The following is a 27791-nucleotide window of genomic DNA, read 5'->3' as shown; positions in this document are numbered from 1 at the left end:
GTAGTGGTGGTGGTGTATGTGCGTGGGCATGTGTGTGTGAGTGTATGTATATGTGACCCAAGTGTTAGGGTTGGGGGTGACTTGACATTGCTTTTTAAGTTGTTATTGTAACTTTGTTTCTTTAATGAACATCAAAAGTCACTTACTCTCTTTTTCTCTCTGTACATGTATGTGCGCGTGTATGTTTGCATGTGTATGCGTGGGAGTATGCGTGAGTGTGTGCACGTGTGTGTGTGTGTGTGTGCGTGTGTGTATGTGTGAGTATATGTGCATTTGTGTGACTGTGTGTAAGTGTGTGTGAGTGTGCGTGTGTGAGTGTGAGTGTGAGTATTTGCATATGTGTGTGAGTGTGTGTGCATGTGGGTGAGTGAGTGTGTGTGTGTGTGTGAGTGTGCGTGTGTGTGCGTGTGTGTGTGTGTGTGTGTGTGTGCATGTGTATGTGTGAGTACATGTGCATTTGTGTGACTGTGTGTAAGTGTGTGCGAGTGTGTGCGTGCGTGTGAGTGTTTGTGTTTGTATATGTGTGTGAGTGTGTGTGCATGTGGGTGACTGAGTGCGTGTGTGCGTGAGTGCGTGTGAGTGTGCGTGTGTGTGTGTGAGTGTGTGTGAGCGTGCGTGTGTGAGTGTGTATGTGTGTGAGTGTGTGTGCATGTGGGTGAGTGAGTGTGTGTGTGTGTGCGTGTATGTGTGTGTGAGTGTGTATGTGTGTGAGTGTGTGTGCGTGAATGTGTGTGTGTGTGCGTGTGTGTGTGTGTGAGTGTGTATGTGTGTGAGTGTGTGTGTGTGTGAGTGTGTATGTGTGTGAGTGTGTGTGCGTGAATGTGTGTGTGTGTGCGTGTGTGTGTGTGTGAGTGTGTGTGCATACGTGCGTGTCAGTGTGTGAGTGTGAGTGAGTATGTGTGTGGCAGCAGGCAGGTGTCAGCCCACAGGGCAGGTGGAGAGTAAGGTGCTCACCAGTGGACTGACGGGCTCGTGGAAGGGGGCACTGAGGATGTTGCAGGAGATGAACAGCGTCAGCTTCTCACAGCTCTGCAGGCCAGGACAGGGGAAAGGCGAATGAATACCTCCAGGTCACTCAGGTCATTTAGCAGATGCTTTTTTCCATATTCACCGGCCATCAAGGCCAGCGGCACCAAGTTAAAATAACAAGGACAACAGCGGGCAGTGGGATACACAATAAACCTGTGGAAAGCTGGTTGGACTCAGCTATTATAAAACCAGTCTGTTAGCTGTTGAATTCAGTGGAAAGCAGAGGGTGTGGTGTATCTGAGCCCGGGGCCTGTCCACTCACCCGCTGGTCACAGTCCGCCAGTCCACGCGTCCCGCCCCGCCCTGCGGGATCCACGGAGAGGCGCGTGTTCTCACAGTCGTACTCCATCTCCGGCCTCAGCACGTCCCGACATAAGGAGCACACCCAGTCACCCCTGAGAGGGGACGGCACGCAGTGCGACATCAGAACCGCAGCAGCCCCGGAGGGAACACGTACTCATTTCTGTGTGTGTTTATTTTATATATGGAGGGAGATTCTAACATTTCCCTTCATTATCTGATTGCCGAGGCACATGCTCAAATATAGTACCAACGGCTGCAGAAACGGCTGCATTCTGTTCCCTGCACGTGTGTGTGGAGTGTGAGTGCTGGGAGTGTGTGGAGTGTGAGTGCTGGGTGTGTGGAGTGTGAGTGCTGTGTGTGTGTGGAGTGTGAGTGCTGGGTGTGTGTGGAGTGTGAGTGCTGTGTGTGTGGAGTGTGAGTGCTGTGTGTGTGTGGAGTGTGAGTGCTGTGTGTGTGTGTGGAGTGTGAGTACCGTGTGTGTGGAGTGTGAGTGCTGTGTGTGTGGAGTGTGAGTGCTGTGTGTGTGTGGAGTGTGAGTGCTGTGTGTGTGTGGAGTGTGAGTGCTGTGTGTGTGTGGAGTGGGAGTGCTGGGTGTGTGGAGTGTGAGTGCTGTGTGTGTGGAGTGTGAGTGCTGTGTGTGTGGAGTGTGAGTGCTGTGTGTGTGTGGAGTGTGAGTGCTGGGTGTGTGTGTGGAGTGTGAGTGCTGTGTGTGTGGAGTGTGAGTGCTGTGTGTGTGTGGAGTGTGAGTGCTGGGTGTGTGTGTGGAGTGTGAGTGCTGTGTGTGTGTGGAGTGTGAGTGCTGGGTGTGTGTGTGGAGTGTGAGTGCTGGGTGTGTGTGTGGAGTGTGAGTGCTGTGTGTGTGTGGAGTGTGAGTGCTGGGTGTGTGGAGTGTGAGTGCTGTGTGTGTGGAGTGTGAGTGCTGTGTGTGTGGAGTGTGAGTGTTGGGTGTGTGGAGTGTGAGTGCTGGGTGTGTGTGGAGTGTGAGTGCTGGGTGTGTGGGGCGTGAGTGCTGTGTGTGTGGTGTAGCGGTGTGGTACTCACGTGGGGAAGCTGAGCAGTGGGGGGACATGGCAGGACAGGTGGAAGACTTTGGGACAGTGGTCACAGCACAGCAGTTCCCCTCCGTTCCGACACACCCCGCAGAAGTCCTCGTTCTCCATTTGCCCCGCCTCTTCTTCTGCCCCTCCCCCTGCCACCGCCGCTGGCCTATCAGCGTGCTCCCTGCCACCCGCCTGCCCCGATCGTTCAGACGCGGGTTGTGGAACCGGCCCAGACTCCTCCTCCGGACCCAAGTCCACGTCGGCTGATGGGTCCAGATATGTCTCTGATTCTGGCTCTGACACCAAATTGGGCTCTGGTTCCACATCCAGTTCCGAATCTGCATCCGATTCCAAACCAGCGTCTGGTTCCCGGTATGGGTCTGGTTCCCGGTATGGGTCTGGTTCCCGGTCCAGTTTCCGGTATGGGCCTAGTTCCCGGTCCAGTTTCCGGTATGGGTCTGGTTCCCGGTCTGGTTCCCGGTGTGGGTCTGGTTCCCGGTGTGGGTCTGGTTCCCTGTATGGGTCTGGTTCCCGGTCTGGTTCCCTGTATGGGTCTGGTTCCCGGTCTGGTTTCCGGTATGGGTCTGGTTCCCGGTGTGGGTCTGGTTCCCGGTCTGGTTTCCGGTGTGGGTCTGGTTCCCTGTATGGGTCTGGTTCCCGGTCTGGTTCCCTGTATGGGTCTGGTTCCCGGTCTGGTTTCCGGTATGGGTCTGGTTCCCGGTGTGGGTCTGGTTCCCGGTCCGGTTTCCGGTATGGGTCTGGTTCCCGGTGTGGGTCTGGTTCCCGGTCTGGTTCCCTGTATGGGTCTGGTTCCCGGTCTGGTTCCCTGTATGGGTCTGGTTTCCGGTGTGGGTCTGGTTCCCGGTCTGGTTCCCTGTATGGGTCTGGTTTCCAGTGTGGGTCTGGTTCCCGGTCTGGTTTCCGGTATGGGTCTGGTTCCCGGTGTGGGTCTGGTTCCCGGTCTGGTTTCCGGCATGGGTCTGGTTGGTGCTCGAGTTCCACGTCAGAGTCAGACTCCGGCTGTGGCTCTGATTCCAGACTGGGTTCTGACCCAGGCTGCTGCTCAGACCCAAGCTCTGGTTCTGAGTCCAAATACGGCTCTGATTCCACACATGGGTCCAGTGGAGACCTGGGCTGAGTACCAGACTCTGACTGCAGGTCTGAGCGTGGTTCAGCAGGCAGGGAGGACTCCTCTCTCACCCTGTCCCGCTCTGGACCTGGCGCCGGCCCTACACAACAGATGACGGGTCGACGCCCCTGTGACCAATCAGGTTGTGATGATAACGGATTGACCTCTATGCACAGCTCTGCATTCTCAGCAGGTTTTCCCTACAAAGAAGATGGTAAAACACATTAAGGGTAAAGATAAATAACTATAAACATACAGCAGTTATAGTGGTAGCTGTATAGTAATAGTAGTTATACACTACAGTCTTAAAACACTGGAAACACGTTAAATAATCATGAAATGTACAAAGGGATGAGGTAATGATTCAAGTTAGGTTCGGATCAGATCACCTTTTGATGGTGTTCCTGAGAGGTGGGGCTCCCAGGCGCTTCTGGTGCAACAGCGCCCTCTGTTGGTGGCTGTGGGATAGGGCCAGCGTGTCTCTGTGCGCGCTGAGGCAGGCGGGCGACGGCCAGCTGTCCTGGCGTCAGACGGAACCTCAGGCGCTCCAGGCGCACCAGCGGAACCCTAGAACCCTTTGCTGCCTTCGGAACCTTGGAGAACTTCAAGGCCTTCTGGCCTTCGTTAGCGGCCCTGAGGAGCGACACAGAGACGTGTTCTAACTCGGTTCAAACGTCAGTCTCTCGGGGGAAAGAAGAAAAACCTGCCGTACCTCATATCCGACCGCCGTTTCCTTGATATCCGGAGCCTCGCTCTGCCTGTCATTCCAGTGTCTTCACACGCATACACTTTCTCTGCAGAATAAGAGGAACCGGTTACATGTGCACCACAAACCGCCCATCAGGAAAGGCGGGAAGATGGCAACACAGGAAGGTGATATCTTAATGACATTTTCTCTGTTTTTAACAGGCCTCGTAACAAAAATAGGAAGTCACACACAAACTTGATGTCAGCAAAGGATGTTGGATACAAGCAGAGAGAATGTTCTAGACTTCCTGGGTGCCTGGCTGTGCACCTGCTGCAGGCCACTTCGTACCTGGCTTGGTTTTACAGGGGGGCGGATCCGGAGAGATGGAGATTGGGGTTGGGGTAGAGGTCACGACCTGGACCACGCCCCGCCCGGGCCTGTCTGGCTCAGCTTCCTCCCTCTTCTCGCTGGCCTGGGGGTCGTTATCCTCCTGAGGGGGACGTTAAAAAAGAAAGTGAACGCACGAAGGGCTGGATGAGCTCCTCCCGAACATCCACACCGCAAGCACACGCCATCAACGTGCTCCAGGGCCTTCTCCCAAAACAGCGCCAAAGGAGCAAGCGCTGATGGAATGTAATTAAACGCGGGGGAAGATAATAAATCTGTCATCGGACTGCGAGCACGCCCATACGCAATATGAGAGACATCTGAGAGTAATCAGCCCCCCTGGTACTGCTGGGATCTGGGCTCAGCGTTAAACAAAAGACTACAGAAGAAACCGTTACCTGGGCAACGGCACCACTTTATTTATTGGCCTGTTGTTGTTAATTCTTTTTTTTTTTTTTTTGTCCACCGCGTAGCCATTAAAGACACTATTACAGCAGCCGGCAAGACCCCTTTTGAGATTTTTCTTTGCTTTCTACTGCACTGAACCCAACCCCTATTAAATTAGATTCAATTAAATGAATCACAGTAACAGGGCCTCAGGCTTAATGTTCTCCCAGATTCGCCTAAACTCCCATGAGTCTGCATTCTACGGCGGATGCCAGGGGCTCCCAATCTGGGGTCTATGCAGGATTCCCAAGACATTCCGGGCAAAATGGAAAACATCTTAAAGGATAGCACACACACACATTTACACCTCACTGATAGAATTACACTCATTTTAATGATTAAATATCTAAACTGCACCACATTGCTCCACATTTCACATAGATGCAGGATATGGCGATATCGCACTTTAGTCATGCATTAGTGTTCCAGCAGGTTGAACAGCTGCTGCACTACTGGCTGTAGTGGGGTCATTTTAGGACTGAGAATACAAGCTGTGTTGGGTCTCCACACTGGAGTAGTGTCATCCCAGTATTTAGATTTAGACATTATTTTGACATGCCAAAGCACTTTAAGGATCTCAGAATGCTTTACTGCGAAGCCACAACTACCACAAATGAGTAACCCCCACCTGGGTCAACCATCCTTAGGATAATAATTAGGCCTACATGTAGCTAGCCAATGAAATGCCACTGTGACCGTATATACGGCATTAAACTCCAGCAGGCCAGAGTGTGTGTCTCAGGCAGGTTTTCACCTGTGCTGCCGGAGCCACTGCTGCCGTGCCGCTGGTGACCAGAGTGGGGCAGGCTCCCAGGGAGGCCACCGGGTCCCCTGAGGAGGTGTGGGAGCTGCGCCTCCTCCCCGCCCACAGCGAGCCGGGGCCATGGGGAGCGCTGAGAGAGCAGGTCTCCTCTGAAGCAGGGCCCTGCAAGGGGAGCACACACAGGTTATCCACACAGTGACTCCATGGTCAGCCCCTGCGTTCCCTGTTCCCTACTCTCCTTCTCCTGGAGGTTCCTGAGAGTAACACATTTCCAGTGCTGTTCCACAGTTGATGAACTGTCACAAGGAGGCACACGCAAGTACAGAACATATTGCTCAGCAGTGCTAGTTGCCACCATCTTGGTGACATTTATAAATATTCACGGGGCGGTCAAAACCAGATGCCGGATCAGGTTTGGCTTCAACGGTAGAGAGACAGAACTTTTGGTGTTGAAAAAGAGTTGAGCATCTGGTTGATTGAGAGGCAGAGGTGCATTCCTGAACTCCAGCTGCTAGCCTAGCTGTAAAGTGGGCCAGCAGCACAGAGCAGGTGTTGGACTCCTGCACACATACAACACGGACAGGAAGGGAGGGAGGGAGGAGAGAAGGAGAGAACAACCTTGAGCGTGGCGCACAAACACTGAGTGGACAGAAATAGACTCCACACTCTGTGCAACCTGCCTGATCAAAAATGCTAAAAACACTGTTCAGTACCAGGTTCAGCCATCTGCACAGAGCAAAAAAAAAACTTTATCTTCCCTTCATGACAAAAGGCCTACTTATGGCAGAAATTACCATATGCAAATCCCACATCTAGGGCCCCTCATCTCTGAATACGAGGCGTTAATTCAAACACAGTGCAGATTAGATTTCCTTTCATCTTCCAGTTTCCCCTTAATATAAAAAAAGATTAAAAAATAGTTTAAAAGCGGCAGCAGCGAATGTCCTCACCAACAGCTGCATTTAAATATCATATTCAAATGGCCGTCCATATATCCAGAAACCTCCATCTTTTTCTTCTTTTTACATTTTTCTGTTGCAGCAAAGAGATTTTGGCCAGCTGATGTCAATGGGGTAGCGGTGAATCCCAAACAATGAACTCCATTTCCCTACAACCCCAGAGAAAAGCCACTGTGCTGTATGGGCCTCAGCCTTGACCGGGGGGAAGGCTGTGTGTAGTCTGTATCCAGTGACTGCGTGGTGGAGATGGGAAAAGTCTCACAGACCGGCAGGAAAGGAAGAAGCAGCCGAGCAGGTCGGAGTGAATTCAGACTGCCATATCTCCTATTCCCCACGTGCCTCATTAATACCAGGTTAAATGAGTATGCGGACACGCCCAAGTGCTCTCAACTCATTTAGTTGACTAATTACAGGACAAAATGGTTTGATTATATGGTGATGTTTTTAAACTGGGAAAACATCCGTTTTTACTGATTTAATACAAAATGTTTCTTGAAACATGGCATGGATGTGACTACTTCTTTCACAAGCTGATGGAGAAAGGTTAATAAATGTTTGCGCTACTAGCACACTTGATTACTGCACCAAGTGTTTCAGTGGTATCCCAAAAAAATATACATCGCATGGGTGCAAATGGTCCAGCTGCAGATTGATGACTAGGACTAGAAAGAGAGCTCAAATAACCCCAATGCCCTCATCTTTACATTGGCTTCCTGTGCCTTTCAGAATCTAAGGTAATCTAATTCCAGCCCGATTACTGGTCTACATGTCAACTGCAAAAAACAAAAACACCAAATAAGAAACTAGATACAAGGGTGGTACCAACATCTTTTAAAAGCAAGCTAAAAACTCACTTGCTATGTTGGCTTTCAGATTATTATATTTAGCATGTTATTGTTCTGCTGTTTTTATTACTTTTTATCCATTGTCTTTTTTATTTCTGTGTTCATATTACACTGCCGCTAAATTATATTTTGAGTATGATTGATATGCTTTATTTGTGATTATTAGTATTACAGTCAAATGTTGGTAACATTTCTAAACATCCTTGGTCTAGTTCTGAAAAAACATTGTGGAAGACGTGTAAAATGCATTTTAAGTGCCAGAATGAAAATGGTTAAACGCCTTCGTTTCACTTTGCCAATATTCTTCATAAAGCTCACACACACATGATCATCCCAAAAAATGTCCCAGGAATGTCCTAGGAGTCAGAAACGGTTAGCTGGATATCCGTGTTCTTTCAGTGTACCTCGTACAGTAGTATCATTTGGCATGCACAAACACTAGCGTTGTTTAACTTTGTTTTCCTGTCATTTGTCATAATTAGCGGTTTGCACGCGCCGGACAGATTGCGCCTCGCTGTAGCACATACGGCTCGGTTTTCAGCTCCCTGACATGCTGCTCTTCTGCGCATTACCAGGTGCTGTCAGACACGCAGTAAGCTGCTGTCACAAAGCTGGCGAATTCATCAGCGCATAAAAAGTAAGGCTCGCTCGCAGAGGCAATTTCCTGTGTGCAGGAAACCGTTCTGTGGTGTGGGGTTTGCGTTTACACCTCTCCTGCAGTTTTTCCTGTTTTGTTTTTGTGTGTCAAGCTATTAAATGCTGACAGGCCACTCTCCAAAAATAGTGCACCAAATGGAGCATGGCACTTGCACAATGGAGGCAGAGGCAATTCTACCTGCAGTAAACTGCATTACACACTTCTACGAAGACACCCACACAGTTATTCTCATCACTGTTATTACATCCAGCATTCAGGATCAATGAAAAAGAACTTGTAGCAGATTAAATATTAAACAATGCGTACTTTTTTTATTGCCTGTTTTTATCTTATCATCAAAGGAATGTTAGAGAAAACTCTTTTGGAACTCGTTAGCTTTTGGCACAGACAGAGCATAGAGAGGAGGCCAGCGTGTGCTGTAATGGAGCGCGTGAGCTACTGAAACCCCCGGTGCAGGGCTTGTGGTCAGACACCTCTCTGCAATCTGCCTTTGAAGCCCCCAGCAAGCCCGGGTTCCAGAGAGCGCTGTGGTCAGCAGGCCGCTTTACGAGAAAAAAAAACGACTGAAAAGGCGAGAGGCGCAGATACGTGCAGCTGACCGCAGCGTCTCACCTTGCAGGGGCTGGTGCACTGCAGGGGCTTCACAGCCTCTCTCGGAGGCTGGTCTGAGGCGGGGTCCGGAGCAGGGGGGCCCTGGGGCTGTGTGCACGTGGCCTCCCCCGCTCTGCTCCAGGCTGCGGCCTGGGCCTCCTCGCTCCTCTGGAAGGAGGCGTCCGCCTCGGTGCCGCCCCAGCCGGCGGGGGCCTGCGCAGGGTCCGGGAGCCGCTCCGTCTGCAGCCGGGGGGGCGACTGCAGCAGCAGCTGCAGGTTGGACTGCGCGGGCAGCGTCTCCGGGGCGGGGGAGCTGCAGCGGGGCGCGCGGGCGGCCAGAGGAGGCGGCGTGGGGGGGTCACAGCGCCGCTGGGGCGGGCTGGACTGCGTGCAGGCCGCGGGGCACACGCTGGCCTCCGGCTGCTTCCTGTCCGGCTGCAGAGTCCTGTCCGGGTACGGCCCCGCCGCGGAGTGACAGCGCCCCCCGCGGTGGTCCCCGGGGGACCCCCTGCTGCTGCCCATCAGCAGGTCGGGAGCCAGGGCCACGGTGACGCAGTGTGAGCAGCAGGGCTGGGGCTGGAAGCGCGTCTGGAACCCGCAGCTCTGATCCAGCGCTCTGTGACAGAGAGGGCCCGCCAGGGCCGAACACGGGATAGGCTGAGGCTTCAGGATACTGGAACAGGCCACGCCCACCGGATGACTGGGGCTCCCCCCCTCAGCTGTCAGCTCACCTGTAATTGGATGGAAAAATAAGCACATTGTTCAAGGGCAAAACACAAAGGATTAAATAAGGTGACTTTGGATTAACAAAGATACAAGCTTTAAATGTTAATGAGACAATATTTAACATATATTAACTTTGACGGGAAGGACAAAGTACAGTAGTTTGCCAAATATTTTTGCAGTTTTTCAGTGTGCTCTACTGATTCACCAATATATTGTTGAACTTTCTAGCAAATTCATATTTTCGCAAAATGGCGCTGCCTCAGAAAATCCATAACAGCGCAGACTGTTACCAAAAGTGGAGATGTGCTTTGTCCAGAGGCTGGCGTCCCAGTTAAACTTGATCTTCACCGGGGGGTCGAGGTCATAGCGCAGCTGGGACTCCAGCAAGCGCTGCATCTGGAAGGTGATCTGAGCAAAGACAGGGAAACTCTCACTCACTCTCTCACCACTGACTTACACAACTCCATTTCATTATCTCTCAATTTCAAACACCCCATGGCAGCTGTAGGCCTGAATCATCGCTACAACGTGCTCCATCAATTCTGGCAAGGAGCTGCTCCTTTTCAACCGCAGGTTTTTTTTTTTTTTTTTCAATTCCATATTATTTTCCCCCCGCAATCTGGAATGCCGAACAATAGCGGCTGTCTGAAGCATGTGCAGCCATCCCCAGTTTCCCTTCGCTCGGTAATCTCTCGGCTAAGACCACAGTCCATCCGCTTGTCACACTTCCCGTGTTTACAGCGCGGCGCGCAGTGTTTCTGCACCAGAAACGGCGCCAGGACGCTGAGCGAGGCGCCCTCACAGACACCAGGGGAGCTACACTCGTGAACACTGTCAGTACAGCGGGGATGTAAACATTAGTCTCAAAGCAGTTTGAGCCATTCCAGATCTTACTGAAAGCAAGTTGCTTTTACTGAGCTGACTGCAATAGCAGGCAGCAGCAGCGCTAGTTCCACTCTACCTGCCTTTAGTGAAGCCGGAAGTGACTCAAAATGTGAATTATTAGCAGTGCTATTTATATCCTGCTACCAGTAGGAGTTCATCCATGGTCTCACAGATTTTGACCCGCCTATCCTAAGGGGCCAGTTGTTCAGTGTACTCTGACTCTCACCCAATAAGGGATGTATCTACTGCCAATCACTTCTCTCTTAGTCTCTCTCTAACAAAACACTTTAATTGGTTAAATTAAATCATTGAATCTCAGATAACACAATATAGCCCCTCGATACGGTTTGGTACCCATGGGACTACAGTTCTCCCATGGTTACCCTTCCCAATGCTTCAGCCAGCCTACCAGCTCCTTGCTGAAGAGCAGCGGGTTCCTCTGGTGGTGGGCCGAGGCCCAGCTGATGAAGTTCTGCACGTGGCTGAGCTGACTGCAGAGCTCGATCATCCCCTGCAGCTGGTCCTCCAGCCGCTGCCTGAACTCATTAGAGACTTTCTGCGTGGAACAGAAGAAGAAGAAACCTCAGCATTCCTACGGGCAGCCTCAGTAGAGCTGTGCTGTCCAGGGATGCACTTCACTTCAGTAAAGCCGTACTGTCCACAGCCTCGGCCATTGCATTTGCAGCAGAATAAAGACATAAAGAAACATCGGAAGTTAACAGATAAACCGTAAAAGACAGCAAACATCACGTCACATAGTAAATAAAATATTTAAATATAAAAAGCAGTGATTAAAAAGCAAGGTGATCTCAGCTTAGAGATTTGTTATGGGACTGTTCGAGGGAGAAAGCAGAACATGGGGGCTGTTATTCAGAGTACATATTGCCCAAGCATCGGAGGAAGATTTTGCATTGCCAATGTTTTGTGCTCAGCAGCAACCATCCCAGGTGCTAAAAGAAATCATAACTAGTAATATCCTGGAATCCAATCATTTGGCGGCAACACCCCACAGGCCATCAAAATAAATTAATAAAAATATTAAATAAAAGAACGGCAACTATTTTTAGAATTTATTTTTTGTTTTAAGGCTGTGTCAACACATGCTGACTGCGCTGAACTATTGGCAAGAAGAAACCCAATTAACATCTATTTAGAGCAGACCTTTCCAGAGGTCAAAACACGAGCCCGTTTTCAATCACTACCTCTCGCCTTGGGCCTTCAAGGCTGATTACATCATGTCTGGAGTGAGTCTGTCGAGGCTCAGGTACATTTAAGGTCTATTTTCGGTGCGGGATTGGAATTCTCTGAAAGGGAACATGCATAAGCGAGTGATGAGAAAAAAGAAAACATGCAGAAGCGAGTGATTACCTCCAGCTGCTCTATTAATAGATTGGCACGTTTGTTCAGTTCGTTTATCATGATCATCTTGGCCATTTTGATCTGGTTTTCTGCCTTCCTCTGCATGATTTTCACCCCGTGCAACCTGAGAAGCCCATGACATAAAAGGAGACAGAAACCACCATCTTCATCGGGAAAGGTATTCAGAGCTCGCGGACCCATTACAGCTAATCACATATTTATTTGTTAAAGGCACACATATTCTTAAAAGACCTTTACTTTTTTTATAGATCTATGTTTGCCTTAATTTTCCCACTTACTAACTTACTGCCGCATTGTGTGCCTGGAGATGTTTTCCGTTGCCTCAAAGGTTATTTGTATTTGTGGTTTAAAATAATATTTTGGCAACTCACCTGTCTTCGATCTGCTTGGCTGTGTTCTCCACAGTGGACTTCTTGTCCTCCATTTGAACCATCAGGTTCTCAAAGAGCCACAGTTGGTTCTGAAGGGCTTTTCTCACATGAACCACCCTGAGCACAACGGAAATGCAATGTCACAAGCAAAGCACTGCAGCCCACATATTGTAAGTGTATTTTGGAAGGCACAGGCACGGTGGAGTTTTGTACAGTTGAGTGGCAGGTCCTTAAAAATAGAACTAAACCGTGAGAATGCATATGTGGGTGCTTGTGCGTGTGCATGTGAGTATGTGTGTGTGCGTACTGTGTGTATGTGTATGTTTGTGTGTGATGGTGTGCGTGTGTGTATGTGTGTGTGCATGCATGCATGTGTGTGCGCATGCATGTGTGTGTGTGTGTGTATGCGTGGGTACGTGCATGTGCACTTGTTTGGGTGTGTGTATGTGTGTGCATGTTTGTGTTCATGCGTGCATGTGTGTGTGTGTATGTGTGTGTGTGTACCCACCTGTGGTCCCTGTGGGTGGCTAGGTGGCAGCTGCTACAGGACAGGAGGTCACATGACTCACAGAAGAGGTCCAGGGGCTCTTGCTTGTGGAAGTGACAGAGGGGAATGCCATTGGACCAGCACCCAGAGCCTGTGAGGCACAGCACAGGGTGTGAGCTACACTGCACACTGCACAAAGCACAGGGAGTGAGCTACACTGCACAAAGCACATGGAGTGAGCTACACTGCACAAAGCACATGGAGTGAGCTACACAGCACAGGGTGTGAGCTACACTGCACACTGTACAAAGCACAGGGAGTGAGCTACACTGCATACTGCACAAAGCACATGGAGTGAGCTACACTGCACAAAGCACATGGAGTGAGCTACACTGCACAAAGCACATGGAGTGAGCTACACAGCACAGGGTGTGAGCTACACGGCACACTGCACAAAGCACAGGGAGTGGGCTACACTGCACACTGTACAAAGCACAGGGAGTGAGCTACACTGCACACTGCACAAAGCACAGGGAGTGAGCTACACTGCACAAAGCACATGGAGTGAGCTACACAGCACAGGGTGTGAGCTACACTGCACACTGCACATGGAGTGAGCTACACAGCACAGGGAGTGAGCTACACTGCACACTGCACAAAGCACAGGGTCTGAGCTACACTGCACACTGCACAAAGCACAGGGAGTGGGCTACACTGCACAAAGCACATGGAGTGAGCTACACTGCACAAAGCACATGGAGTGAGCTACACAGCACAGGGTGTGAGCTACACTGCACACTGTACAAAGCACAGGGAGTGAGCTACACTGCATACTGCACAAAGCACATGGAGTGAGCTACACTGCACAAAGCACATGGAGTGAGCTACACTGCACAAAGCACATGGAGTGAGCTACACAGCACAGGGTGTGAGCTACACTGCACACTGCACAAAGCACAGGGAGTGGGCTACACTGCACACTGTACAAAGCACAGGGAGTGAGCTACACTGCACACTGCACAAAGCACAGGGAGTGAGCTACACTGCACAAAGCACAAAGCACATGGAGTGAGCTACACTGCACAAAGCACATGGAGTGAGCTACACTGCACAGGGTGTGAGCTACACTGCACACTGTACAAAGCACAGGGAGTGAGCTACACTGCATACTGCACAAAGCACATGGAGTGAGCTACACAGCACAGGGTGTGAGCTACACTGCACAGGGTGTGAGCTACACTGCACACTGTACAAAGCACAGGGAGTGAGCTACACTGCATACTGCACAAAGCACATGGAGTGAGCTACACAGCACAGGGTGTGAGCTACACTGCACACTGTACAAAGCACAGGGAGTGAGCTACACTGCATGCTGCACAAAGCACATGGAGTGAGCTACACTGCACAAAGCACATGGAGTGAGCTACACTGCACAAAGCACATGGAGTGAGCTACACAGCACAGGGTGTGAGCTACACTGCACACTGCACAAAGCACAGGGAGTGGGCTACACTGCACACTGTACAAAGCACAGGGAGTGAGCTACACTGCACACTGTACAAAGCACAGGGAGTGAGCTACACTGCATGCTGCACAAAGCACATGGAGTGAGCTACACTGCACAAAGCACATGGAGTGAGCTACACTGCACAAAGCACATGGAGTGAGCTACACAGCACAGGGTGTGAGCTACACTGCACACTGCACAAAGCACAGGGAGTGGGCTACACTGCACACTGTACAAAGCACAGGGAGTGAGCTACACTGCACACTGTACAAAGCACAGGGAGTGAGCTACACTGCATACTGCACAAAGCACATGGAGTGAGCTACACTGCACAAAGCACATGGAGTGAGCTACACTGCACAAAGCACATGGAGTGAGCTACACAGCACAGGGTGTGAGCTACACGGCACACTGCACAAAGCACAGGGAGTGGGCTACACTGCACACTGTACAAAGCACAGGGAGTGAGCTACACTGCACACTGCACAAAGCACAGGGAGTGAGCTACACTGCACACAGCACAGGGAGTGGGCTACACTGCACAGGGAGTGAGCTACACTGCACACTGCACATGGAGTGAGCTACACAGCACAGGGAGTGAGCTACACTGCACACTGCACAAAGCACAGGGTCTGAGCTACACTGCACACTGCACAAAGCACAGGGAGTGGGCTACACTGCACAAAGCACATGGAGTGAGCTACACTGCACAAAGCACATGGAGTGAGCTACACAGCACAGGGTGTGAGCTACACTGCACACTGTACAAAGCACAGGGAGTGAGCTACACTGCATACTGCACAAAGCACATGGAGTGAGCTACACTGCACAAAGCACATGGAGTGAGCTACACTGCACAAAGCACATGGAGTGAGCTACACAGCACAGGGTGTGAGCTACACTGCACACTGCACAAAGCACAGGGAGTGGGCTACACTGCACACTGTACAAAGCACAGGGAGTGAGCTACACTGCACACTGCACAAAGCACATGGAGTGAGCTACACAGCACAGGGTGTGAGCTACACTGCACACTGCACAAAGCACAGGGAGTGGGCTACACTGCACAGGGAGTGAGCTACACTGCACAAAGCACATGGAGTGAGCTACACAGCACAGGGAGTGAGCTACACTGCACACTGCACAAAGCACAGGGTGTGAGCTACACTGCACACTGCACAAAGCACAGGGTCTGAGATACACTGCACACTGCACAAAGCACAGGGTCTGAGCTACACTGCACACTGCACAAAGCACGGGAGTGAGCTACACTGCACACTGCACAAAGCACAGGGTCTGAGCTACACTGCGCACTGCACAATGCAGGCACAGTCCACACTACCATTCACCATTCACTGTAGACAACTAAATAACTGGGCCAATCACTGACTGCATTAAATGCCATTTTGTCATAATAATACTATATCACTATTTTATAGAACTGCTTTCAAATGCGTGATTTTACACATAAACTGGTGCCAATAACATACATTTATTTTCCGATGCAACATACTTTGCTGTATTACTACATGCCATAGCAGTAAACTAAAAATATATTGGTTGTCAGACATCTTTAAACAAGGGACACGTGGGGTTTTAATGATGTGCATACAGGCGCTTATACTGTGGTCTCCTGCACTGGGAAGGGTCACAGAGGCAAAGCACAAACACCAACCAAGCTCTTGTTACACATTCGCTTCACTGAGACTCGAGTCTGACTTATTCAAACAGAATCCCAAAATATAGTCCTTGGCAGGGGATTGAGGAACATCTTGGAATTAGTGATAATTCCATTTGTCTTCGTCAACCGTTCAAAAACGGACCATGACCCAATTTTAAAAATCAATCCAACAACTCGAGAAAGTTAATTTAGTTTTTTTCTCAACAAACTTACGGCTCTAAGGAAGGCTTATAACTGAACCGCGTCAGCGTTCCATCTCGGTTAAAAATAAATGTTGAAAGAGAATCCGTCTTTGTGCCTTAATTCCACAATGTGCTGCACTTACTGCATTTGTTCTTTAGATGAAACCAGTATTTATTTATTTTTTTTACTCAAACTTTATCTTTCTTGGGTATGACCAGATGAACCTACAGGACCAGCTAATCAAGTCCATCAGCCTGTCATCTTATAAATATACTGGCATCACTGAAAATCAAAAAACTTAAATAAGACCAAGGCAAGAGCAAGAATATAATGGCAAAAAATATACACAAACATTCTCATTTTTGAAGATGAAATATGAAAGATGTCATGCTCAGATGAACTAAAGAGTAAGAACAGAGTACAGCAGAGAAGAAAGGAACAATGATCAAATGAGCAAAAAGAACATTTGAATTCTCAGCTAAACTGGGCCATTAGCGCTTCTAAATTTAGACAACTTTACTAGTGATCATCTGAAAAAAGAGCCTCATCTCAGGAAGTGCAAGTGATCTGAATTTGCAAAGGGCTGATCAAAGCAATGCAGGGGCTTATCAACACCACAGAGAAATACCAAGGTATATAAATATTCTTTTCAACACCACAGAAAAATACCAAGGTCTTACGTCAGAAGGCATCAGAGGTCTGGTTGCTCTAAATGTAAGCAATCTATTTTTGCATGTGAGAATCAAATGAAATAGCCCCCTTACATTTCTGCCTGTAAAATTATAACTTTTTCATTTGGCAACAACACTTATCAGTGTGCAGTGATCACTTATCCCTGTACACTGTGGTAAAGAATAGCCTGTTTATCTGTCTTTGTTGCAGCTTTGCAGCACACCATTGACTGACCACTTCCTGCCTGCCTGGCTGTTGCTAGCCCCCTGCTCACAAAAACAGCACGGAGATAGCACAGCACAACTCCTGATGAGGAGTCACTAAAGAGCTCACTACCCATTACAACAGTCCTCATTGCACCAGAATGCACAGCAAAACCTTTTATTATGGTGGGTCAGCGAGATGCCAGGGCTGCTTTGTCTCATACGCCCACTGAGAGCTGACAACACTACGCTGGTGCAAGACAGGTGCTTGAGCAAGGCTGCTGCAGACAAAGTAGTAGCCATTTGGTGTCAGTAAAATGACAGTTAAAATTATGATTTTGAAAAATTAGGCCATTTTATTCATGCCCTGGATGAATCAAAAAGATCATTTAATATAATTTTTGTTTTGCCATGTAGTCTTAATAATAAACACATTAAGAAAATGTATGTCTTCAATCTCACCAAAAATCCTGCCTGTTTTGCCCACACCCATGCCGCAAAACCGCACATACGCACACAATGTGTGAAACACTACTCGTGCAAAACATACCGACAACACCCTTACACTCCTTCTGTTAAAACAGAAAACTGTCCATCAAGTACAGTACAAATGTTAAACGCAGAGGCCATTTGAAGGGCTCTGGATGCAGAGGCTTTTCCCCCAGGGTGCAGTGGGGCCAGCTGGGAGCGTACCCGCCTGAGACGGCCTCTTGCCGGAGTCTAGCTGCAGCAGGGAGCCGGCGGTCCGGTGGTCCTGGTGCATGTCGGTGCATTGGTAGCACAGCCACTTGTTGCACAGGGTGCACAGGCTCTGGCTGTCCCTGGGCTCCCGGCAGTGCATGCAGAGCTGCAGGAACAGGCGCACACACACACACACACACACACACACACACACACACACGCACGCACGCACGCACGCACGCACGCATGCACACACACACACACACACACGCACATGCGCACGCACGCATGCACACGCACACACGCACGCACACACGCACGCACACACACGCACACACACGCACACACACGCACACGCGCACGCACGCATGCACACGCACACACGCATGCACGCACGCACGCACGCATGCACACGCACACACGCACGCACGCACGCATGCACACACACGCACACACACGCACACACGCACACGCGCACGCACACATGCACACGCACACACGCACGCACGCACACACACGCACACGCGCACGCACGCATGCACACGCACACACGCACACACACACACACACACACGCACACACACACACAAATATACATATGAGCAGCGTTATAGACCAAACACGGTTCATATGCGACTTAAAGGGATAATTCACCCTGAAAACCATCATTGTCTTCTGCCTTGACAATCACAGAGTGTGTGTGTGTGTATGAATGGGTGAATGAGAAGCATCAATTGAACAGCACTTTGGATAAAGGTGCTATACAAATGCTTTTTGAAGATTTTTACACCTCTCCACAGAACCTTTTTGCAGATTTGATGATACGCATTACAAGGCAAGTCTATGAACAAGAAAAAACGCAGCTTTGCTTTTTTTAATCTCTTTGAAATACAAATAATGAAAATGATTGGGTTTTGTTATCATAGACAGTGAAAATTATGTACTCTGAGGCTATATGTGTAGTTACAATGAAATCTATAAGCATGTTCTGCTTAATTATCTTGTTTCTTTAGAAACTTGCTAACAAGCTAAAGTGGCAAAACTGTCACACATACTACGTCATCAGAAGCTGGGGAAAGATAATCTTTTTTTAGACGATAGCACAATGGCGGATCGTATACTTCTGCATTAATTAGCACCTCATACTTAGGTAACATGCAAATCACTATCAGATGTACTACAGCGATCTGTTACATTGCAGGCTGTAAACATGTTGTGCGTGATTCAAGGTTATCAAGCAAGAGATTTGGAAAATAAAGGAAAGCAAAGGGAAACAGTACTCCTGAGTGACTGTACACTTAGTGACCACTTTATTAGGTGGGCCTGTACACCAGCTTGTTCACTCAAATATGTAATCAGCCAATCATGTGGCAGCAACTCAGAGCATAAAATCAAGCAAAAAATGTCATTCTGAAATCCTTGGACAACTGTTTAGAGGAACCCATGGTTGTTAACACTTAACCACACGTTAAGCATCACTGCAGTTGGATACTTTAGAAGACATGGAGTTACTTCGGAATAAAAAGTTCAGCCCTGGAATCATACTAACCCGAATCATTGAAGCAAGTAAATCACCTGGGTCTGGGCCTTAGTATATGATCTTTTTAAAAAGTAACAAAGAATACTCCAAAAGGGTTCCCAAACTTTTGCACAGGACCCTTTTCCTTTTTTTATACTTTATAAACAGTGGAAAAAATAACATAAAAAACAATCTTGCTTTAAAATTTACATAAAGGTCTCATGTTTAACTGATTGTACCATTAGAGTTCAGGTTTACTTTAATTTAATTCAGATTAATTGACATTTAAACTGGGGTGCCCCAATTTTTGCACCCCACTGTATATTTGATTTTGTATATCGGTAGAAAGTATTGTATAAGACTATATTTTATGTTATTGCAACAAATGTACATGCAATTGCCGTGCAACCTCTCCTTAAATTTTAGTAACCAATTTCAGCTATAGTTACAATCAGCAATTAGTTTAGCAAGAGGCAACACAAGAGGCAATCACTGAAAATAAGGAACCATTTTGAATAAGACGGCAATAAAGTGATAATGGAAAACAGAATTGAGGTTAGACTAAAGAGAGACCTCTGAAACGCATCGAGTCCATTGAGCAACGCGCCTCCTAAACAGCAAGAAACACAGAACAATTCCAAATATGTTCAGATAAACCTCATCATTCAAAACAATAAAAATGGCCTTGAGGGAAACCCCCATAACTGAGTTTCACTGGAATATGGACTATGTGGTCTAGCTTGCTACTTTTAATATAACGATTGTCCCCTCACCAAGATGGAGGTGGGGCAAATTTCCAGAAGTGGTTTAGTTCTGTTTCTGACAACATTAGTAAATTATTAAATAGATAACTGTAGATTGCTGAATTCATCATTACTTCCAACATTGAATATCATCAAGTTGTGCTTTTATATTGTTTCACTAGTTTATTGTAGATGGCAATGCCATTTACTGTTGCCAATAGCTGATTTCAAATGAAATTTAATATTACACCAAGGCAAGTACCTCAAAGCTGAATGCAAATTGGAAAAAATGAGAAGGAACAATGAATATCATAGAAGCTTTCGTATAATTTGTATAACAGCACCCAATAGCCACAATCTGAAATGGCCAAATCATTTATTTTCCTACTCGGAGAAAAAATATTTACTCATAGACACTGGGCTGTTGAACAATCAAAATAAGTAAGGGTAACAGTGTGGTTGTCTATGATTTCACCTGTAAAACACTGGTTCAAGACTTTTATTTATACAGGAAGTCAGATTGTGCCACGGTTGTCACTCAGGAACTGCGGGCAAACCCATGAGCCTCTTTGCCTTGTGCTGTTCTGCTTTAATATTCACGCTTAATTAGAAAGGCATTCATGCACATCAAAGAAGGTGAGAACCCCCTTGACACCTTCTGCCAGATAAAAACACAGAATGTGTTGTTGAACCGAGTGTTGCCATGAAACGGCCTACATTGACTTCCTGTCAAACCACTCAGTCCAAAGACTTATAGTAAAATCAATTTGTAATACACATTAGACACAAGGGCCTGCCATTTGGGGGGGGGGGGGGGGGGGGGCAAAGATAACTCAAGTGCAAGTTAAATGAAAACTTTGCTAACCTGCCCTTACAAGACATCAAATAAATTAATATTGGCAGGTACACCGCTCTCAATGAACCAAAAGCTCATTTACTGTATATTGGGAAACTCTACATCATAGTGAAAAGGCAAAGCTCAAAATCACTTGTTCTACATATGCACACAATTCTTCTTCAGCAAATATATCTATTCTTTTATTTCCTTGTTCCGGCAAGTATACTTGAAATGGAGAAATAAATAGCACTTACCTTTTCCATGTCAACACCTGGGTGTTTAGCGGTCTAGTTTGTGGTGCTGCACATATCCACATACAGCAGGCTGGAGCAAACAGCTGAGCTGAGAGAGCTACCTGCTGGAAACAGCACGTGCAGTAGCACGCGTTACAATTAGCCTGGGTACACTGCACTCATCTAACACTGTGCCATGTCAAATACACAACTCCTCACATTGCATTGGAAAGCCGTAAAATCAATTCCCTTTAATTATAAAATTATTATTTTTTTAAATGAAAAGAAAAAAAAACCCTGACCAACTGTAATAATAGGGAACTGGGTGGAGGTGGGTGAGTGGAAGTGTGTGGGGGGGGGGGGAGGATAATTAATTTTTTTCTGGGACAAAAGATCCCCCAAAGCACTTCCCAAAATGGAAGCAAAGGACAAATGACCTATATTTAAGAGGTGTCAGTGCTCTGTAGGAAGTGGGAATGAGCTGGGATGTGTTACGATACCTGCGCCCTCTGACACATCAGTGCAGAGAGAGCATCCTTTTCCCTCATCGCCCCTCCGTGGGCCTGTATTAGTGCACAGAGAACGTCCTCCTTTCCCTATTCCTGCAGGAGTGCAGTCTACCCACATCCCCACATCAGTACAGAGACCGACCTCCGACCCCCCTTATCTGCACAGCGAGTAACCCCGGCACTGCATCAACACAGACGTGTCCCCTTCTCCAACCAGCACACCAGCCCAGAAAGCACACCACCTGACCTAGTATCCTAGTATGGACTGAGCCGCTCTACGCAACATACCAAACAGTGTTGGGCAATGCCCCGGTTACATTACATTACTACAGACACAAAGTTTAACTCATGACACATCGTTGTACACCTGCCTCCACTCCATACTTCCCACAGAAATCACTAACCAAGTAAGACTAAATATTTAAGGACAGGACCACGTGCAGGGTAAAGATCCATAAAGTATGTCACGATGAGAAAAGACAAGTATAAAGAGTGGAACTGCAGCTCATAGGCTTCTTCCACACAGAACAGGGGTGAATGGCATTGTGCAGCACGTGCATATGGACGCCTGTTATATGCTATTTATCAGATGTGCATTTTGTACAATATAATGGTGTTAAAATTTATTTTAAGAGGGATGTGTGCCATATGTATTTTGTGAAGATTTTTTACTTTTATATTGAATTGAAATATGAATGCACTTTATGAAGTAAAAAAAATACATAAACGGTACAATTGTTCGAATGCTAATATTTTGCCTGGCACTCATGGACCTCAGTTTGAGAACAATGTTTTCGTGAATTTTACAAGCCAATGTGGGGGGGGGTCATTTTGCAGTGGGCCACACTGACAGTTACTTCAATACAAAGCGGGACATGTTGCTCATATGAAACCTGCTTGTGGTCTAAAAACACTGCTACACAAACAAGCCCACAGGCACACAAACAATACAGCTTAGACTTCACAAACCCACTTTAAAATTCAATCATCAGCACTTTGCTATGCAGCAGAAGTACTGCTGCATTATAAAAGCTTGTTGTGTCCCTTCCATTTATGTTTGAAATCTTTAAACTTCCATGCATACACTGCACCTGTGCCAGTGACACAGCTCTACTCCGGCCAAGAACAGCCTGGCTAACATGTCACCTAACAAGAGCAATGTGCATATACTAAAGTTAGCGTTGGCTTAAGTCAAGGTGAGAAAAACCTCCATAAACCAGAACTGGACTTTTCAAAGAACATTATCACATTGTTTCAATGACAAAAACGGCAAAAAATGGATGCACAATAATATAATACTCACTTTTCCTTTTGTAGTCCAAAAAACATAGCCCTATATGCAATCTGAGTTAAAAAAATAAAATTATTAGCCTTTTCGCTCTAATGATTATGCACCACCACTGTTACAAAAAAAAGGAACTGGCGAGGCCAGGGTATCTTAGAAAACTGATCTCAATATCCTGTGAGAATGCAAATCGAGAAGACACCTCCCTGTCGGTAAATATAGAACTGGGGCTGTAATAAGGTTGATGCTTGCCCTCATCACCGATTTATTCTTTCATCGTGGCCTTGATTCCTATCAGCGAAAGAATGAGTGTGACGACAAGGAACCACGCGTTAATGTTTCTCTTTTCACCCCAGCATGCGCTGTCAAAACCTAGGCTGGTCTCTGCTGATCACAGACCACAACAGACAACGGAAGCACCAAAAACTCGGCGTGTTGTTTTCATCCCACTTTGACAGCTCAGACCACCGTAAGACCTGGCTTGAGGCATACATGCATTTAGATTGCAAGGGTAGTTACAAAGATATGTTAATTGAGGTAAAAGACTTAAACACATTAATAAGGTAATAATTAATAAATAATGACAATAATTAAGTGATTACACCACCACACCAGCCTCAAACCCCACAGTGCGCGTGCACAAATGTTGCAGGTGCAAACGGGAGCACCTCACCGTCAGGTAAAAACCCGCGCATGAGGATGAATATAGGTTAACAGAGTGCAAAGAGACTTTGAGTGACTTACTTCCCTTCTGTCATCGTATACAATATAAATACGCGAATTTAGTCCAAATATTTTACAGTTAACTTTTACGTCCCATATATGAATACTGCTCAAATGACATTTTCACAAAATACAAAATATCTCTCCACAGACACTGCAAGTTCTGCTACTGAGTAAACCAGCAGGACGCTCTGTACTCTTTCAATACGACGTGTCAAGACACGCTTTTTGAAATCGGTAAGCTATGCAAATAGCCTACAGTAGTAACATACAAAATGTCACTATATACTTTAATTATCGGAACTGTTCACCTTTTCACCTGCAAAGCCTGTGTGATCGCGCAAATCAAACGCATCAACCTATTTTTTATGTTTTTTTTTTTTTTGTGGAACATTATCTAGTGGCACTTCACTTTCTTATTGCAGGTAATAAAATAACCGGTCATCTTTTTATCGAGTAATTTCCATGCGATTTTACATCTATTTTATTTTTTCTCCATCAGTCCTCTGTGGACCGCACCTTGCTGTAAAAGAGCAGCCGCGTAAAATGTTCTAGCAAATTAATGAAATATTATTCTACTTACAGTTGATACACACAGTACCTCACCATAGCCCGACTTCCAATTTTATATGTGAGCAAGAAGATCAATTACAAGAAAATCCACACGCTGGGCGGGAGGAACGATATTTCCTGAGGCATGATGAGAGAAATCTAGCTACGCACTATGTTTATGTGATACAATGTCAACGCGAATCCTGCATGGCAGGCTGGCTAATATTGCAGTACAGTAATAACCGTAGTAGGCTACAAACTTTTTCAATAAAAACGTTTAATTGTTCTAAGATTAACTGGCATGCATTTTAATTTCAACGTGGCATAACGTTCAGGATAAATACGGAAATAAGTGCATATTTTTTTTAAATCATGGAAAGGACAAAGTCAATTTGCCGGCAGCGTTTGATTCCAAGCATTTGAAGTTCATTACCTTCGTCTCTGATCATCAATGTTCCCCTCCCGTCCAGCAGATGTCACTCTTATTATTGAGACAAAGGTTTTTGAAGAACGAAATCTCGAATATAATCGTGAGATTTCCTATTCTCGTTCCTCTTTCAGTCACCCTCCAAGATGGTAGGTACTCGTTCCTAAATTTCTGCATACTGTTTCGAATAAAATCTGGCCGCATCCTCAGTTTCAAGAGCTCAAAACGAGGTGCTAGTTGGTTTAGATCACAGAAGGAATTTAGGAAACTGTCACCTAAGCAAAATTATCCGAATCTATTGTTAAACACTTTTAGATTTAGTCATTTTCCTTCTCTAGCTGTAGCCTACAGTATAGGCCTGTTCATGCACGCAATATGTTATTTAGCTACTAAATAATTCGTGTTGTATTCTGCTTGTAACGCAAGGTTTTGGAAATGGACAACGTTAAGGGTTTCAAAAGAAACAAGATGCCACTAGCCCGTAGAGAATCCTGTAACATGTGAATGGATAGCCATTTAGCTGACGTTACCCAACTTGCTAGCGAGCTAAAGTTAATTCAACGGGTTCCAATGTCCATCTTCTAGCTTACACATTAAGTCGAATCTCGTTTCCAGCTTGAAATTTCCTTCGCCAAGAAATTTTGCTGTGACGGATCTATCAGATTTGGTTAGTTTGGTTGTCCAAACGTAGGTAGGCCAGGAGCTGACAAATGAGCAATGTTGCGTATTTCGCAAAGCAGCGTCTGTAGCTACCTAGCTCAGTGGTGCAGCATGCGGACTGTGTGGCTAAATAACCGGTCTTCCCCACTACAGTTCCCACTGACGCGTTCTCTTTCCAGCCTACTAGAAATACCAAGACCAGGAAGCTCCGGGGGCACGTCAGCCACGGCCATGGCCGTATCGGTGAGTACCAAATACCGATTAATCTCTGTACAGAAGTGCTCATTGGAAGCTGCCGCTGACGTTGCTGTTGCTGAGGTGAATTTTCTGTAAAATGACAGTCCTCCTCTCTCCGCGCGATCACAGGGAAACACAGGAAGCATCCAGGAGGTCGTGGTAATGCTGGTGGTATGCATCACCACAGAATCAACTTCGACAAATAGTGAGTATATATACCCAATTTATTTAACGTGTATAATCGTTTAAGTTTAATGTCTTTCTTGGCACTGCATCTAGAGACTCTAGCTAGCTAATAACCAAAACGTATGCTAGTGACATTACGTTATTCCCCTCTTAGATATGTAAGGTTACCCGTTATTAATCTGTCAAGTGTTCTTTGGCCGATGTAAAGATTCAGTTTGCACGTCTTCTCAAAGGAACCTGAGGTTGTCTGACTTGGCCAGTACAGAAGAGCTGAATGTGCACGTGGGTGGGAATATAATACTTATGGTGTTTTAATGTATCTGCAGTGAATAATAGTTTCTGGTGTTTTCTCTTCTGCTTCGATCCCGAGACTAGAGTCTCATCCTGACACAATCCTGTTGTCTCGGTGTGCTAGAGTTCTCGCAGAGTGAAGTCTGATCTTATTCACTGACTGGCTTCTCATGGTTCAGTTGGCCACAGGCTCAGCGACATTCATATGTTTTTGGTGGAATTGCTTTAATTATTTTGCGCACTGTATAAAAGACTGAATTTGGTTAGATCTCTTGTCAGAAGGGTACATGGTTCTTGTGGTGTTCAGAGGTTACCCTTATTCCAAAATGTCACCTTTTGGTGAAATCTTTAAAAACATTAGCTTTTTTGCATGCATCAGTCTTTGGTTAAATGTTCCATTGTATTATATTTGCTTGGGTTTTGCGATGGAATTCGCATATGATGCTTAGCTTTTGTCCATTTGGTTTGGCTTCACACTTGTGTACCTTTATGGATGGAAAGAACTTTGGGGTAGTTGTGCAACAGGACATTACTAGATGTCATCAAAGCTCCTGAAGGAGAAATGCATTGTTTTGGCAGTGATGAGTTTTACCTTTTACCTCTAGAGGTTTTGGATGCCCTGAATGCAGGGTGTTGTAGCATGCATGCATTATCCCCTAATAATACATTTACATGATAGAAATTAATCAGTTTCTTTCCCCACTGCGTCAGTTTTCAAGGCTGCAGTGCATAGTTGCAGGTGTGAGATTTGTCATTTGATTCATTATGTGAGGTTGTAGCTTCAGTAACCTGGATTGGCTGTTGCTGGGAAATTAATTTGTTAGCTTTATCTCTGAAAATGAAGTTTCACCATACGCCGGTGTATCGCAGCAAACTTCTAAAATATATACTATTATTAATTAAATGGGATTTCACATTTGTGTCTGTCCCAGGGGAGTCCTGGATGCTGGCTGCTCTTAACGCCTGCGGTGTCCCTTGTTTTCTCACTCTAGCCACCCTGGTTACTTCGGTAAGGTCGGTATGAGACATTACCACCTGAAAAAGAACACCATCTTCTGCCCAACCATCAACCTGGACAAGCTCTGGACTCTGGTCAGTGAGCAGACCAGGCTGAACTCTGCCAAGAAGCCCGAAGGCCCCGCCCCCATCATCGACGTTGTGCGTGCTGTAAGTATGGAGCCGCGCGCGCAGTCAGGGCTCAAGGCGCTATGTTCCGAGACTAGAGTCTCATCCTGACACACTCCTGTTGTCTCGGTGTGCTAGAGCTCTCGCAGAGTGAAGTCTGATCTTATTCACTGACTGGCTCCTCCCTTGGATCAGTTGGCCACATGGTCAGCGACACGTTTGCTGCTTTAATGTGCTCAGAATTGAATTGGGCCTTAATTGAAAGCCCATTAATGTGTGCGTTGCCTGATAGATGGATACAGTGCTTATAGGCTGATTATGAAGGTCACTTTGGTTTGAGCAAGTCTATAATATTAGTGGAAGAGCTATCTCTATGATAGCAATGGGACCTAACCTTAATGACATTCCATGTGTCTCAAAAGCGATTTTCGATCAACCATAAAACAGTAAGCCAGTGTTTACAATTTTTTTTAATTGATGTTTTTACTAACTTGGTGTCCAGATTACCTGTTTTCAGCACTGTCATTAGTATATAGAGTATGAATTCCCACATGCAGTTCTCTCATAACACAGAAATTGCTCAGTCAAAACGAATGAAAATGAGCTACCTTTTGCTTTGCCGTTATTTCTGTATGTGAATGTGAGAAATGGTACATTTGAGCATGGCTGTTTGGCTTGACAGGGGTACTTCAAAGTGCTGGGCAAAGGCAAACTCCCCAAGCAGCCCGTGATCGTGAAGGCCAAGTTCTTCAGCCGGAGGGCGGAGGAGAAGATCAAGGGAGTGGGTGGAGCTTGTGTGCTGATGGCATGATTGCCCCATTTTTGCAGGAATAAATGTTTAAAATGAA

At 46.7% G+C, this 27791-nt stretch overlaps 2 protein-coding genes and 2 non-coding genes across 10 annotated transcripts in view; 3 read left to right on the top strand and 1 right to left on the bottom strand.

Annotated features, from left to right (window-relative positions):
* trim66 (tripartite motif containing 66) overlaps positions 1-25350 on the bottom strand; it is a 27942-nt gene extending 2592 nt beyond the window's left edge. Inside the window, exons 1-16 of one of the 7 annotated variants that reach the window (XM_061246722.1) lie at positions 24451-25350; positions 20970-21073; positions 17628-17781; positions 12710-12839; positions 12202-12318; positions 11819-11933; positions 10860-11006; positions 9856-9973; positions 8861-9570; positions 5778-5948; positions 4538-4679; positions 4214-4295; positions 3891-4134; positions 2374-3701; positions 1292-1424; positions 955-1029 (exon numbers count right to left, since the gene is read on the bottom strand). In XM_061246722.1, coding sequence (XP_061102706.1) covers positions 955-1029; positions 1292-1424; positions 2374-3701; positions 3891-4134; positions 4214-4295; positions 4538-4679; positions 5778-5948; positions 8861-9570; positions 9856-9973; positions 10860-11006; positions 11819-11933; positions 12202-12318; positions 12710-12839; positions 17628-17781; positions 20970-20978 — 3675 coding nt within the window. In that variant the 5' untranslated portion in view covers positions 20979-21073; positions 24451-25350. Of the gene's footprint in view, positions 1-954; positions 1030-1291; positions 1425-2373; positions 3702-3890; positions 4135-4213; positions 4296-4537; positions 4680-5777; positions 5949-8860; positions 9571-9855; positions 9974-10859; positions 11007-11818; positions 11934-12201; positions 12319-12709; positions 12840-17627; positions 17782-20969; positions 21074-22760; positions 23131-23486; positions 23667-24048; positions 24428-24450 lie in introns of those variants that run through there. The other 6 variants (XM_061246721.1, XM_061246723.1, XM_061246725.1 and 3 more) reach the window with 6 other exon arrangements.
* On the top strand, positions 24504-27791 carry rpl27a (ribosomal protein L27a). The gene is made up of 5 exons (XM_061246728.1): positions 24504-24593; positions 25284-25347; positions 25471-25546; positions 26811-26985; positions 27626-27791. The coding sequence occupies exons 1-5, from the start codon at positions 24591-24593 to the stop codon at positions 27752-27754; spliced, it is 447 nt and encodes a 148-aa protein (XP_061102712.1). The 5' UTR covers positions 24504-24590; the 3' UTR covers positions 27755-27791.
* LOC133131763 (small nucleolar RNA SNORA3/SNORA45 family) lies at positions 25892-26021 on the top strand. The gene has a single exon (XR_009709058.1). It is a non-coding gene; the product is annotated as a small nucleolar RNA SNORA3/SNORA45 family (small nucleolar RNA).
* LOC133131762 (small nucleolar RNA SNORA3/SNORA45 family) lies at positions 27031-27162 on the top strand. The gene has a single exon (XR_009709057.1). It is a non-coding gene; the product is annotated as a small nucleolar RNA SNORA3/SNORA45 family (small nucleolar RNA).

Source organism: Conger conger, chromosome 6, assembly GCF_963514075.1.
Source record: "Conger conger chromosome 6, fConCon1.1, whole genome shotgun sequence".
Taxonomy (NCBI): Eukaryota; Metazoa; Chordata; class Actinopteri; order Anguilliformes; family Congridae; genus Conger; species Conger conger.
The sequence above is the reverse complement of the archived record's forward strand: the minus strand, read 5'-3'. Positions and strand labels throughout refer to the sequence as shown.

Coding starts and splice junctions, on each gene's coding strand:
- rpl27a (XM_061246728.1), top strand. Junction 25,348..25,470: donor CCACGGCCATGGCCGTATCG/GTGAGTACCAAA, acceptor GCGCGATCACAG/GGAAACACAGGAAGCATCCA. Junction 26,986..27,625: donor TCATCGACGTTGTGCGTGCT/GTAAGTATGGAG, acceptor TTGGCTTGACAG/GGGTACTTCAAAGTGCTGGG.